At 37.1% G+C, this 14,634-nt stretch overlaps 1 protein-coding gene across 1 annotated transcript in view; it reads right to left on the bottom strand.

The window, feature by feature from the left end:
• The window catches only part of TRPM6 (transient receptor potential cation channel subfamily M member 6), an 86,796-nt gene that overhangs the window by 47,945 nt on the left and 24,217 nt on the right, over positions 1-14,634 (bottom strand). The window contains exons 4-15 of the mRNA XM_040541169.1: positions 14,414-14,627; positions 13,434-13,558; positions 12,477-12,648; positions 10,924-11,098; positions 9,368-9,491; positions 8,453-8,525; positions 8,236-8,336; positions 5,482-5,616; positions 4,886-4,939; positions 2,676-2,816; positions 1,938-2,072; positions 677-957 (exon numbers count right to left, since the gene is read on the bottom strand). Of these exons, the coding sequence (XP_040397103.1) occupies positions 677-957; positions 1,938-2,072; positions 2,676-2,816; positions 4,886-4,939; positions 5,482-5,616; positions 8,236-8,336; positions 8,453-8,525; positions 9,368-9,491; positions 10,924-11,098; positions 12,477-12,648; positions 13,434-13,558; positions 14,414-14,627 (1,730 nt within the window). The remainder of the gene's footprint in view (positions 1-676; positions 958-1,937; positions 2,073-2,675; positions 2,817-4,885; positions 4,940-5,481; positions 5,617-8,235; positions 8,337-8,452; positions 8,526-9,367; positions 9,492-10,923; positions 11,099-12,476; positions 12,649-13,433; positions 13,559-14,413; positions 14,628-14,634) is intronic.

The raw sequence follows: 14,634 nt of genomic DNA, 5'->3' as shown, positions 1-14,634 counted from the left end.
TTGCGGAGACTCTGCCAGGAAGATATGCCTTCCTTTAAGTTTTGGAACAGCAAGCAGAACAGGCCAGCACATCTTACTGTAATCTGAATCTGAGGAATTATGGTACAAAACCATAATGACAATATGTCATTAAGAAGAAAAACTACCAGAAAAATACTACAATGAAATAACAAACTTGATGAAAGTTCTTGGTCTACTTCATTTTTGATTCACTCAGATATTTTCAGTGAATACTTTTCATAAGGTCTTATGCAGAGCAGGACTTAAGGACTGATTTTACTTTGTTCATTACCAGATATTATGAGTTTGAAAAGTTTAACACAGCTGTGTCATAATTGATTTTTAACAAGTTAAGCTGGTTAGGTAAGCTATTAGGGAAATTTCAAAATCCCCGTTGACCACATAGTAGACCGCGAGATATGCCCTACTAACCTATATTTTATTTTCCAGCTATGCAACTAGATAACATGCTAATAGTTTTACCTTAACTCTTGACCAGACTGTGCACTAATACAGAGCTCCATTATATGTTATAAATAGTGAGCAGCAGAAGACATTTTATACTCCACAGTCTACAGCACCACTAATCTTACATATTCTTGTTGGATTATGAAAAAGTCTAACCATTCTAAGCATTGCTAATCTTTATTAACTGAAGTGAAGGGAGAACTCATACTTTGAGTACTTCTTAAGTTCTTCTGAAGTGTCATCCACCATGTTGCTCTGTTTAGCTTCATGTGCCATTGCCTTGTAGAGTTTACAAGCCACAACTGCTTTGACCATGGCTTCCTCTCCATGCTGCCAGAAGAACATTGCCATCTTCTGCCTTTTCATTAATACCGCCCAAACCAGGAGGTCATTATAGGGGTAGATAAAGCCAGATGACTCATAGTTCTCTGCAAAGTTTATATCCTCTTTTGACTTCTTCTTAGACTTATGGAAACCAGTGGATCTTTCCTATAAATTTGTTTTAAAAAACACAAAATCTCTCTGAATGGTTGAGGTTCAGATTCATGTGAATAAAATTGCACACAGTTCTGAATTGCAAGTAGCAAACTGTTTAATTGGTATATACATCAAAGTCATAAACCACAGCTAGGGTACATTTAGTTTATCAGTGCTAAGAAGCTGATAATATTAGTAGAGGAAAAAGACACTCCTTGCTCTGTACCCTTGCCATTTATAGCCTCCTCTTTTATAACATTGGGTACTCACCAACCCCTGCGATACCAAGACACTACTTTCACTCCTTTCTTGTACTCCCATCATGACCAGAGAAAAAGCAAACAGTAGATTGAAACATACACAAAGGACTTATGATAGTTAATGATGATTTTTAGTTTACCACACCTGTAGTGTGAACTTTCTACACATTCCTATCTCTACTAATGGCAATGAAAATGTCTTACTAGGTTTAAGGGAGGTGAATCACAGATTGTGTCAGTGCTGTAATGCATTCATTTTGGTTCAGACTAAATTTAATAAAGCCAATTAAACTCATTCAACCCTACATTTAGTCTATCAGATATATGTATATGGTGATCTTTGCTCTTTTATTGTTCTTTCTTTGACAGAAAACGTTGTCTTTGTTTTACAGATATCAGAACTATATCTCTTCTTACTATAGCTACTTTAATAAGCAATCATGAGAAAACATAAGGAAAGTCAGAAAATTCCTACTGCTGCTTTCCAATAAGAAGAGTTTTCATCTGTGCTTGATATTCACAGATTTAGTGATACAGCATTTCAGTGAATGAAAGCTCTTATCAACAAGTGTGAATGGAAGTCAAAAAGTATCATGGGAGGAGTCCTTTACTGCGTGAACAGTGAGCAGTAAAACCTTATCATATAAATGCCTGTCTAAAATAAATCTCTCAGTAAACTGATTAGCAGCCTACTGTGTCCTAAGTACAGTTCAGAACTAGCAATTACATTACCTTGCATTTGTAAGGCTGTGCTGTTCGGAAGAACTGAGAATGTAAAGTATTTTCAGCAGATCCCATTCTGCTACCCATTTGATTACTCTGATGAAGGGAATGAGACAGGTTCTGAGAAAAGCTGGAGAGCGCTCTCTAAATGCAAAGGCACACCATAAAACAGAAAGAGAAATGCAAATTAGGGACAAAGTTTGCCTATATTTATCTCTGACTTCAGTGGCGCCTGTGCAGTTATTCAGAGACTAGTGAGTCAGCCATCATTGCAAACTACAGCTGAAGCTTATACCAACAAGGAAAAAAAATGGCCTGTTTCACATTTAATTAAAAAAAAAATATATTTTTTTCTGAATCTCGAAAAGATAAAATACCGATTTCCCCAATAATACAATTTAAACAACAAAGCTTGCACAACAATGGAATCACCCAATCTGGAATTTCTTCCAAGTGCCAGTCCTTACAAAAGGTGCCATAAGCTCTTTAAAAGACAAAAGTTCTCTGAACTTTTTGCTGACCATTTTGTCCAAAGGATGGCATTTCTAGCATTTGGTCTAGACATTAGACATATTTGTCTGTTTTAATTGCAACTTTTCCACAGCTAGCAAACTCATAAAACAGGTAAGCATGGTATACACTTAACTGATGACCTTCAGACAAAACACAGTGACATCCTGAGCTATTTTAAGGTGCAATACTTTGGATTTTCTTTGTGACCAGTGGTAGCCATTTCACAGAATTTACCTTGTGTTTTCTGTACAGATCATTGTACAGAATTCGGAAATGTTTCCTTGTGTAGCTGCTCCGATAAGCTCCACCAAGGAGGTACTCTATAACCAGGCCAATATCGATCAGGGATATCTTATAATCCGAAGGAAGCGTACTCTGGAACACCAAATGTCACAAGCATTTTGTGATGTTGTTATGTGCAACATGCTATCCCTGCTACTATAAGGGAACTCTGGGAGAAGGTGCAACTGACAGCTATTGCATCTGTCAGGAAGTGTGAACATTCTTTAGGCATACAAAATTACTCTAGGAGGGAGAAAAGAGGCACACTGACATTTTCAGCCTAAGAAGTGTGACATCTGCTGTCCACTGCATCCACATCACACAGGGAAATACACTGCAATGTTCACAAGACGAGCTGCATTCAACACTGAAGGTAATTGTACTTCAGTACAATTCAGTACTTCAGTACAATTTTTATCAGCCAGACAGGCTGATAAAAATCTTCCTTTTCTGATAACAGAGCAAACTGGCAGAGTACAATCTGCTCATTAAACCAGTTTATTAATTAAAAATTAAGATATAGATGAAGCATACATTTAATGTTGTAGAATAATTCCAGGACGCTTGTAGTCTCTTGTAGAGGCTCAAGACTGTCATGATAACTAGGACAGCAGCTGCACTTGCATTAGTTGTACCTTCCGAGTATGTCACTACTTGTGTTTAAAGCACTGCTTCCCTGGGTACATCCAGTGTACTTCCAAGACACAAGACTTGATACAAATTAGTTGAAGAAAGATTATCTTCCATGCATATTTTAGATATAATCAATAAAATCTTAAAGCGCAACTCTTGGAAATGAAAAATGTGCCTGCCTGTACATAAACAGGATCACAGGTATTATCAGGATCAGAGGAGTCTATGCCTTTCAGACTGTAAAAAGCCATTTTATCCATTAGGCTGAGCTTTTTTCATTGGAGTTTAGTGGCAACCCTCAGTATAGCTAGCAAAAGCCACCCAGTCTTGGGTAACAAGAGGCACCAACATGTTGAGCATTCTGGGGCAAAAGCGTGTCTCACAGCTTGCCACCTCCAAAATTAAAAAATAGACCAGTACTTATAGTCCTAAATACCCACACTTGCAGATGCTTCTCTGCACAAGCAACATATACTGAATGCTAGCAGGGGCAGACTGCAATGTATCTCCATTCAAACAAAGCAGCAGCAAAGCCGGTCACACTAATGGAGAAAACATCTCCATTCTCAGACTGGAAGAACGGAATGTATTTTCAACACTGAGATCCTCCAGGTCCATCATATAAATTAAACCCAAAATATGTCTATCAGTGTGGGAAAACACAGAAAATAGCTTGCCACGAAGATCTGAACACCCTGCGCCCACCTACTGTAGCATCAATGGCATTGACATGGAGGTCACCCATAAAAACAAAATCTTCTCAGAAATCCCAATACTTGAGACCAGAGGACTCTGCAAATAGTCAGATTAATTTATTTATTTATCTTAGTATTCATAACCTGGAAAGAACTGGCCAATTAATCTAGTTTTGGATCTAGGCATCTCTTGCAGTGGAGACTACATGCAGAAAGAACAGCTCATCCCTTTCTGGTTAAGCAAAGCTGTCAGGGATAATGAAAATATGAAATAAATTAAATGTAGCTATATAACAAGGCTGTCACTAAACTAAGTCAGCCAGAGCTCCATGCAATAGTCATCCACTGCCACCTTCTGTTCTCCTAGACGCTGCAGCACAGTAAAATAATCTTTCTTGTCACATCATCTTTCTGTTACTGCTTAGCACAGAAAGCCTCTTTCTTTCGCTTTAGGGGAAAAAAAAAGGAAAAAGAAAAAGAAAAATGTTACATTAGTAAGCATAATCACTGTACTAATTCACTACGTCTTTTGTACAATCACTTCATAATATCACTTTAGTAACTTGAGAAAGAGACAGTCTGATCTATACAAACCTCTGGCTTTGAAATTAAGGTACAGGACCCTTGGGAGTATTCAGTGGTAGTAGGTTAGTTAATTGCTTGGGGGGATTAGTGGGATGACGATAAAACCATTTAGTAGATACAGAAGTATGGTAATGAAAACATCACTTCTATTCCTTCATATTCCCCAGTATTGTCTGATAGCAGTCTGCCACTGGACACTAAAGCTCTAAGTTACTATTTTTGCTCCCCAGCCTCTCCTATATCCATTACCTGTTTCACATCTCGAACTAGGTGATGCAAAAGTAGATTTGATGGTCCTTGCTTCTGTGATGTGAAAAGAAAAAAGTAAATCAACACATCTCTACATTTGAAAAACAATATTGTCGAGGAAAGAAGTTTAAAGATCCTCAGAATAAACCATTGTGATTCACACTGTCCCCACAAACCTCTTCAAAAACATTTCAACTCCAATCTGTAACATCTCTATTAACTTAAATCTTACTATACGGTACATAAGTAGGTATCACTATGGTTAAACAGCATATCATTTACAACAAGGTAAGTATACATCAGATACCAGATTAAAAGCAGAGCATAATTCTCATGAGCTTCAGGTGAGCAGTCTGGTTCAAGTCAATGAATTGAAAAATAAAAAGCTGGTACATCAATCCAATAATCCTTCATTGCAATCAAAACTGATCAAAACCCATTCATTTTCAATTTTTCTCAAAAGCTCTTTATCAAAAAGAAAAAAAAAAAAAAAAAGTGGCCTGGCCTAATCTCTTAAGGAAAACAGTAATCTTTCTATATATGTTTATCCAAAGCTATTAGTGTGCCTTTTGTACACTGGGATTTCATATACTAACCGTATTGTAGAGTTCTTCCAAACGAGATATGGTAAGAAAATGGTGCATGTTCACTCCATGTTCTATTAACAGCTTTACAAAATCCACGCGGTCCATCACTAAAGCATCCAGCATTGCTTGTTCCAAAGCACCAACCTTCAGAAGGACAGAAATAGATGGAAAGGTTAGAAAATTATCTTCTTATGGAACTAAATAAAAGATTCCTGGGCAGTTAAGTATCTGTTTATCACAATGATTTGTCTTTATGTATATTCAAAGTATACAGTATAGAAGAAAAATATACTGGAAGAAGCATCTGCCTAAAAAATCCAGTAGCAAGGGGGAGTAAAACTGTGTCTCCATAAACCCAACATCTGTGAAGACCTTTACAAGTCTACCTTTACAACCAGGCTTGGATAATAATATACTCTACAGCAGGATAATACTCTCCTACTCTTTAATTCACTTCAGAAGCTAATGTATGATAATGCTGGGGGCAGGAGGAAAGCCTCTCTTTTTCGACATATGACAAAAGCCATTTCAAGGTACTATATTTCAAGATCTCTCTATAGAACTTGATGTTCTTTAAAGCAGACTTCTCTTCACATATGAGAGAGAATCTGCGTTAGGATAAACTCTCTCAAACACGCTGCAAAGCAGAGCTCTACCTACAGCAGTATCGAAACTGTGAAAACTCTCGAGTCATAGTACTTGCACAGAACTTAAGAGGAATTCTACATGCAAAATAACAAAGGAGCTGGACATAGAGAGTCATAGAACCCCAAGTCCCTCAGCCTGTCTTCATAGGAGAGGTGCTCCAGCGCTCTGATCACCCTTGTGGCCCTCCTCTGGACTCGCTCTAATATGTCCATGTCCTTCTTGTGCTGGGGCCCCAGGTGGGGTCCCATGAGAGCAGAGTAGAAGGGGAGAATCCCCTCCCTCAACCTGCTGGCCATGCTTCTTGGCCAGAATACAGTCGGTTTTCTGGGCTGCCAGTGTACATTGCCAGCTCATGTTGAGTTTCTCATCAACCAACACCCCTAGGTCCTTCTCCTCAGGGTTGCTTTCAATCCAGCCTGTATTTGTGCATAGGGTTGCCCAAGAACAAACTGAACTGTTCCAGTGCACAGCCATGCTCTCAGTCAATAATTTTTTCATAGTATCCAAATATCCATGCATAAACTGCTGACCATTACAATTGCATTGTATGGATACTCCTCTTTAATTAAGAAAGCATTTAGGTCAAAATAGAATTTTAAAACTGTGTTTGTTTATTTATTTATTTATTAATTTACAATGTATGAAGAAAATGTTGTTTTTTAAGATTGCTTTCTACTTAATTGGCAGAAGATTTTCTAGAACGTGTTTCTTTCCAATTTCTGCTTGGAGAAGCAGCTAGAGATGTAAGCGTTGTTTATTACAAACTCCTTACATCTTACTCAAAGGGGGGAACATTATTTCATTATTTGACAATGACTTTTCATTCAAAATGGTGCTGAACAATTGTGCAGATATGAACAGGTACACACATCTTTTTCAAACACATCTGAAGTAGAGGAACAGGGGCACGTGGACTGCCAGCAAATCCATAAAGGCCAAAGGATGATCAAGGTGTAAAAGAAACATGAGAAAAGAGAAGGCTATTCTAGAAATAGCAAATTAATTCATTGCCTCACTGCTCGCTACAGAATATGTTAGGAAAGTTCCCACATCAAAGCTGTTCTTTATGGCAGACAAATCTGAGGAACTATGTCAAACTGAACTGTCGGTAGAAAAGATTTTAGAAGTCATCAGTAAAGTGGTAGCAAATTGTCAGTACCAGGTAGTATTCACGTAAGATCTCCCAAGGAACGGATGCATAGCTGAAATCAGCCCTCTTAACAGCAGAATGGGAGATATAAAAAGAAAAGCAAATTTTAAAAAAAAAAAAAAGACAAAGAAATGTTTTACTTTGATAAATATGCACTCTTACAACAAATGGGAAGTCCCAGCACTCTCAGTCTTTCCTCATAGGACAGGTGCTCCAATCCCTTAATCACCTTTGTGGCCCTACATTGGACTCCCTCCAGTATGTCCAGGTAGCTGTTGTACTGGTGGGGAGCATAGAAATGGACAGTCTTCCAGGTGCAGCTTCACCAGTGCTGGCAATACTTTGCCTAATGCAGCCAACAATACCGTTAACCTTCCTAGTGGCATATTGCTGACTCATGTTTAACGTGGCACCTACTAGGTCATTTTCTGCAAAGCTGAGCCACAATGGCATGCTAACCACAGATAATTTTATTTCTACCTGTCAACACCATAAAGGATTCAGTATTTGTCTTGGGATATCTGTATTCTCTGGAGCTAGGAAAACAGAGACAACACTCCTTTGTGGTTTATTCCTTCAAAGAAAGGAATGTTCTGGGTTACCGTGAAATGTCTGTGAACGTCAGTGGTTGTCAACATAGGCTTGAGGGATACATATCCAGAAGGACCATTGAAACTATTTGAAAAAGCTAGCAGTGAAAACTATGGGAATTTTAGACAGCATCTCTTTTCTGGGTAAACAAGTACATTTGATTTTTCATCTGATGCCCTCAACTGTCTCTACAGTTGAGCACTTTGCAGTTTTAAGAATAATGCTTCTTCAAAATAAGAGATGATTACCCCAAAAGACTGACTCCAAGCACCAAACTACTCCTCATTTAAAAAGCCTGACAAATGCAAATCATGGAAAATCAGTTGTCACAATAAAGTGTAAAGGTACTGCAAAAAAATAAAATGTAAGAGTACCTTCCAGTGTTGTCCATAAACCAATATATGTTTCTTGGCAATATCTAGCTGGTTCCAGGCCAATGCCAAATCCAGCTGATCTGAAGCAGACATATTTGTACCTAGAAAACAAGCAAAGGACCGAGTAGTCTTCACACACTGATGTTACTCCTTTGCTTTGAAAGGATAAGCCAGTGGGACTGTATTTCAGATGAAAGCAGATCGTATTTTTGGGTACCTTTCAGGAGTGCAGTCAGAATTGCCAAATCAATGTCCTGCTGCTCTTCAGACTCCACATCAAGTATGGTTATCTGTTAGAATTGCAGAAGTACACTATTTGAGGTGGGGTAAAGAAGTCTGTGGTTATTTCTTCTTGGCTGTGGTAGATTAAATCATAAACACTTCAACACAAACACTGGCAAAGGCCCGGTCATGATTTTCCTTTGTTTCAGAAAGACAATGTACCAGTTTGCTTTGTAATACAATAGCATACAAGACAAATTGGCATCAACCTACTGCATAATGTCTATTTCCTTTTGATTAGTTTTAAAGCTACAAAATGCAAAAATGCAACGTGATGAATAACTACATAGCTTTCAACCAGAAAACAGACACTCCAATTAAGTAAAACAAATAATAATAAAAACATATTGGATAGTTTCCATTTTAGTAATCATTGCTACAACTGTCGTTATTCCCAAAACAAATATTTGGCAACTCCAAATGAGCTCCTGAACCAATAAACATGGCAGCGCATTTTATCCTGATATTCAGAGACAAATTCTAGCACAGTTCTGGTACAAGCAGAAGAATAGATAGAACCACTTCCAAATTACAAAGAACACAGTACTAGAGCATTAAAAAAGTAAAAATTAATTGATCTTTCCTGTGAAAACAAAGATGTCCAGCCTCTACTAAAATCAGAAAGACTGTCATTTCATAAGCAGCCATCAAGACTTCCAAAGTTAACTAAGCAGCCTATGTGAATCTACTTAGTATATAAATTAGTACAGACACTTTTGTATTATATTTACTTTAGGGATAACACCATTACTTTTACAACTGCTGCGTCCATGCCAACCCACCACAGAAAGGGCAAAAAGCGTAACAGCAAATTAAGATATAAAAAAGTCAGAGCGTTAATCCTACTCACAGACTCTCTGTGCTCCATGCATTCCATCAAAATGTGAAATAGATTACTGGACTGTTTCTGCCCCAAACTAAACATATTTTGAATCATTACCAAAACTTCCTCCTTCACTTGAGGGCGCAGCTCCCTGAAAAACAGATATACAAGCTAAAATATATATTTTTTTGGGCTACTTCTTCCCAGCCCAAATGACATCTAAGCAAGAGATAGGGACTGCAGAGACACTTGGAGATCTCTTATACTTCCACTTCTCTGTTGACATCTTCCTCCCTTTGCTCAACAAAACAAAACGAAAGCATCCCATAAATTAAAATATTATTTGCACAGGCATTCGTTCTGACCATACATATGTATTATTGGAAATTGAAGAAATGGAACAGTTAACAATTTTCAAAGGATTATCCGTGAATATAAAGCAAACAGCCACTAACAGTTCAGAAACCTTTTTTCTTTCTTTCAGTATTAATATAGGGATAAAATTAAATTCCTCATTAGTTCCTTGTTATTCTTGATATCTCTCTTTTCCCCTCATTTCTCTCTGCTAACCCTTCTGTTCATATTCTTCTTTCCTTCTCAAATGATAGGATATTTTTTTTTAAAGATCAAAGAATATTGAGGACAAAGCAAGTGAAAAAAGTGAAAAATACTACCCCTTCCTCCCTCTTCCCCCCAAATATTTAGAAAAGACCATGGAATCATAAGAGATTGGAAGGGACCTTAAAGATCATCTAATTCCAACCCCTTGCCATGGGCAGGGACACCTTCCACTAAACCAGGTTGCTAATAAATAATAAATAAATTATTAGGATATATACATAATGAATAACTAAGTTTATTAAGCTGTTAATTTCTGTTTAATTAGAAAAATTCCAGGTCAGATTGTGTGTGTTTTTTTTTAATTGACTTTTATGTAAAAAGCCCTTTTGCCTTTGAAAAACCTTCACAAAAATATTAATTTGCTGTAGAAATATATTTGTTTATTTACATTTTGGATACAAAATTTGCATCAAGTTAGGTTTAATGCAGAGTCTGAGGCTAAGACTGCACTGGAAGTCACAGACAGAATTACAGTAAGGATGACAAATCTGGGTAAACAAAGCCAAAACCAGAGCACATTACTCCTTCTCCTACCCCAGCCTGAGGTGCCTACAGCCACTAACCCCAGCCGTAATCTCAAACATGCTGTGAACCCAAGCTCCAAGGCCACTTGCAGAATATTGATGACATATGAAAAGATTGGATCAAAACTTGAGGCACTGTGGGGTCCCTCAGCAGTGTCCCTAGACGAAAGTGAGAAACGTAATGATTCAAAATACCTACATGCATTTTCTATTTCCTCTGAAAACAAAAAAAATAATCCCTTAGCAAATTTGGCAGAGACATTTTTTTAGCACTAGTTTGAGGAAGGGAAGGAAGAAACACTGCTCCCACTTCACAGAAGTAAAAGGCAGCAAAAGACCATGGCAGGGTTATCATCAGAAGCATTAGAAATCATCTCTGTGGTTTTGGGACAGGCTTTTTACGGCCCCTCCCAACACAACAGACCGTGCGCTACTCACCCTGTATCACCTGTGTGTTTGTGGGTAAAAGCCAGGATATCTGCAGCTCTGCCAGTGCCCTCATAGACCACCACAGGGACAGGTGGACTGGTCCTCACGTACTCCCACACCATTAGAATCACATTGGGACCTCCTTCCACCACCAACCCAACTATGGGTACACCTTGGCCCATTCCTGTTTCAAAACACACGTAACCAGTTACAAACAGGTCTCAGTAACACACACACACACAAAAAATCAGGACATCTGATCAATACTCATGAAGAAGTCTCATAGTAACTACGTGATTCAACAGAGAGGAAATCATGCCTCCACTATCTCTAATTTAAGCCTGATTTTCACTGAACTTCTGTGACCAGATCAAAATGACCATGAAAACGTCTCAATAAAGTTCTAGCATCAGAAAGAAGGAATATCCTGCTGAATATCCTGCCCTTTACATTAGCTCTCACACATGCAAGGACACTGACAGCATTTTAAATGCGATCCGTATCCATTTTGTTATCTGCACATAAAAAAAAGTAATTAGGCACCTTTTAAGGACTTTCTCAAGTTTTACAGTAGCAGGCTATTTTTCTTACTAATCAGAAATATTTCCAATAAGATGCAATAGAAATAATAATTAAAAAAAATAGAAATAGTCTGACTTAAAGTCCTAATAAAAAATATCAGAGGCTGAGTAAGAAGCTCTAAATATGAACAGATTAAAAACTGAGTTAGTTTCTAAATACTATACTGTAAGCAAGTACAGAAAACAAGGATTCAATATTATAACTCTACTAAAGTTTTTTAACATACGTAAAGATTTAAATCATTAGGTAAGAATGAATTTTCCACAAATGACTTATACAAACTAGTAAATAAAAAGAAATACTTGTCTATGTAATAAATATTTCTTTCATGATTTCTATACTATAATTCAGTTACTGCATAAGCAACCAATGGAAGTTGCACAAACTGACAAACAGAAACACTGGATAAATGTACTCCTTTTGCAACCAGTCTTTGCCTCTGTACCTGGGGAGGACACAAGCTGGTAATATAGAAAAGTGATAAGGATAAAAGTAATAAATGTGGAGAAGAATACAAATTCGACCGAATGTGACAGTTTTTCTGCCTGGCAAAATGCTGCAAAACTGTATAGTGCTTATATAAAGACCATGCAAAACTGTGTGAAGTGAGAAAATGCTCAATACATCTGAGTCATTTAGATGTCCCTGCAACTAAGAAACCAAAATGTGAGTTAGTCCAGATGCATAATGATTTATGAGAATGCTGTCCTTTTTATTTTTCCTGATATTCAGAATTCAAGACAGTTGCACTGAGCAACTTTCAACCTCAGTGAAATCTACGGAAAATGAATCAGAATCATTTAGGTTGCAAAAGACCCTTAAGATCATTAAGTCCAACCATCAACTTAACACTACCAATTCCACCGTTAAACCACATCCCTAATTGCCACGTTCACAAGAAGATGACAGGAAATGTCAAGCATCTTCATGATCTTTTAAATAGGGTTTTCTGTAATAAAGCTGACCATGGCAGTACTTACTTGCGTGTATTTTTTGAAGTGACAAATACTTCTCCAAATTCCTCCTGAGCATCATTTCATTCCCATATTTGCCTACTGTCCCATCATCTGCCATTAGAAAATGAGAATGCATGCTGTTGAGGGTACTTAGCTTGCTGAGTGGATTACCAAGAGTCTGGTATAGGCAAACTACCTATGAAAACCAAAAAAAAAGATCTTCACAGAAACCAGCAAAATATCACCAGGTATGTCAACTCATTTTTATGTATTTCTTCATCACATTGCAATCTTATGAAAATCTCTATCATGCTTTTTGTTGCTCTAGTCAAGAATGGGCTTTCATTTTATATGATCTTAACGGCAACAAAACCACAATTTATTGCACAGAAAACATTTCTGATTAGGCAGGCCTGCAGTCCTTAGTCAGGGTCACTGCCTGCCTTTCTTTGCAATAGTTGAAACACAGTGGCATATTTTTCCTGGGTGTATTTCTGTCAAAAACATGTAAGCTACTATTTATCAGGAATTAATGTGCCTTACATATCAAGTGTTTTTCAACAGTTAAGTAGATTGTGCCCTCACAGTGGCACTTACTTAAAATTCTAATTTATGAACAAAAATCACACATAATAATAGCTTTTTTGTGTATACCATTAACCTGACTGCCTATCCTAAATCACATAAATATAGAAATACATCATTTGCATCCTCTGGAGAGTTACCTAATTAATTACAAATTTTCAAAAAAGGAATGACAATTTCCTATAAGAAATGTTTTAAAATTATTCATTTACAGAAGAAAAACAAAATACAGTGTCTCAACATGCCACAGAATTCCCCTACTGTGCAAAATCTAAGCCTCTGTTACTAAGAAAAAATACCAAATCAGGGAAATAAAGCAAGCAGAAAATAAGGTATGAACAAAAGCTAAAACATTGCCAGAACATAAAGGGTTTTAATAAAATGTGTCAAACTCACATCTTTGCCAATGAGATCCCTCTGGTTCTCAATGATACCCCATGGGGGGATCCCAACAGCACAAATCTTTCTCAGGTATGGTGAGGCATGACCTTTCAGTGCATCCCCCACATGCCTGGACACTCCTAAACAGACAATTAACAATCATTTTTCTTCTACATTCATAGACTTGCTAAAGGACAGAAATGAAAGAGCTTTCCATCATGTACTTTATTCTGTAGTTATGTTTTGATCAGAAATAAACCTCCTCCCTGCTTGTATACTTGATGTGCCTTGCAGTAATTTGTAAGGCTCAGATGTAATGTGCCAATGCTTCATACTCAACACAAATTTTTAGTTAATAATTCTAACATATGTGCTACTGGGACTTTCTACCTGAATTGAAACTTTATTATTTACATAAGTGTAGAGGCTGGTTCTCCTGTAAGGTCACTTGATTGAATAAAAGCTAAAGAAGTAAAATTGTTTCAGTTCTGTGGCTTACTGATCACCTCGGTTTTTGAGAATAGAAAAATCCACAGGGATTTTCAGATAATAAAATAGGCTAGTTGTAAGGATTATCATAACTCAAAAATTTCTTAATTATAAAACAGGAGTTAAATTTAGATTTGAAAACAGTTTCCAAAACACTGCTTATAATCCTCAGAAGCTAAATATTTCAATAAAGCAGATAAAATTGACTGAAAATAAGTTCTGCTTATCTACTATCAGTTGGCACTGTTTCTTACTACATGCAGAATACTCTTTGCTCATTAATAGAACAATAAAAATAAAATACAACAAAATATTCAGAATGCCTGTCAACAGCAAAGGCACTGTTACTCTTTGAATTATGCATTGATCCTAAACCAGAAATGCTTTATTTTTGTGGTAAAATATCACAAATATCAAACAATTTCATTATATTTGCCCCAAATATATATGCTTATATACAGACAAGAACACCAGAGGGAGACTAAAACAAATAAGAATTACAATACCACTGTTGATGCCTTCTGTAATTATCCATGCTCCTGTAGTCTCAGCAGCCTTCACCAGTCCCTTGCTGAACACCTGCTTGATCTTTGAGGGAAGCTTGAAATTTTGAATGCCTCCATGAACAGAGATAACTAGCTTTGGCAACTCCATCTGCCATTCTTTAACCATCAAGTGTAACAGCTGATCCAAATTGCTATCATAAGAGAGTCTAATATACTGGAAG

Source organism: Cygnus olor, chromosome Z, assembly GCF_009769625.2.
Source record: "Cygnus olor isolate bCygOlo1 chromosome Z, bCygOlo1.pri.v2, whole genome shotgun sequence".
NCBI lineage: Eukaryota > Metazoa > Chordata > Aves > Anseriformes > Anatidae > Cygnus > Cygnus olor.
This window is presented reverse-complemented; position numbering and strand designations above follow the sequence as displayed.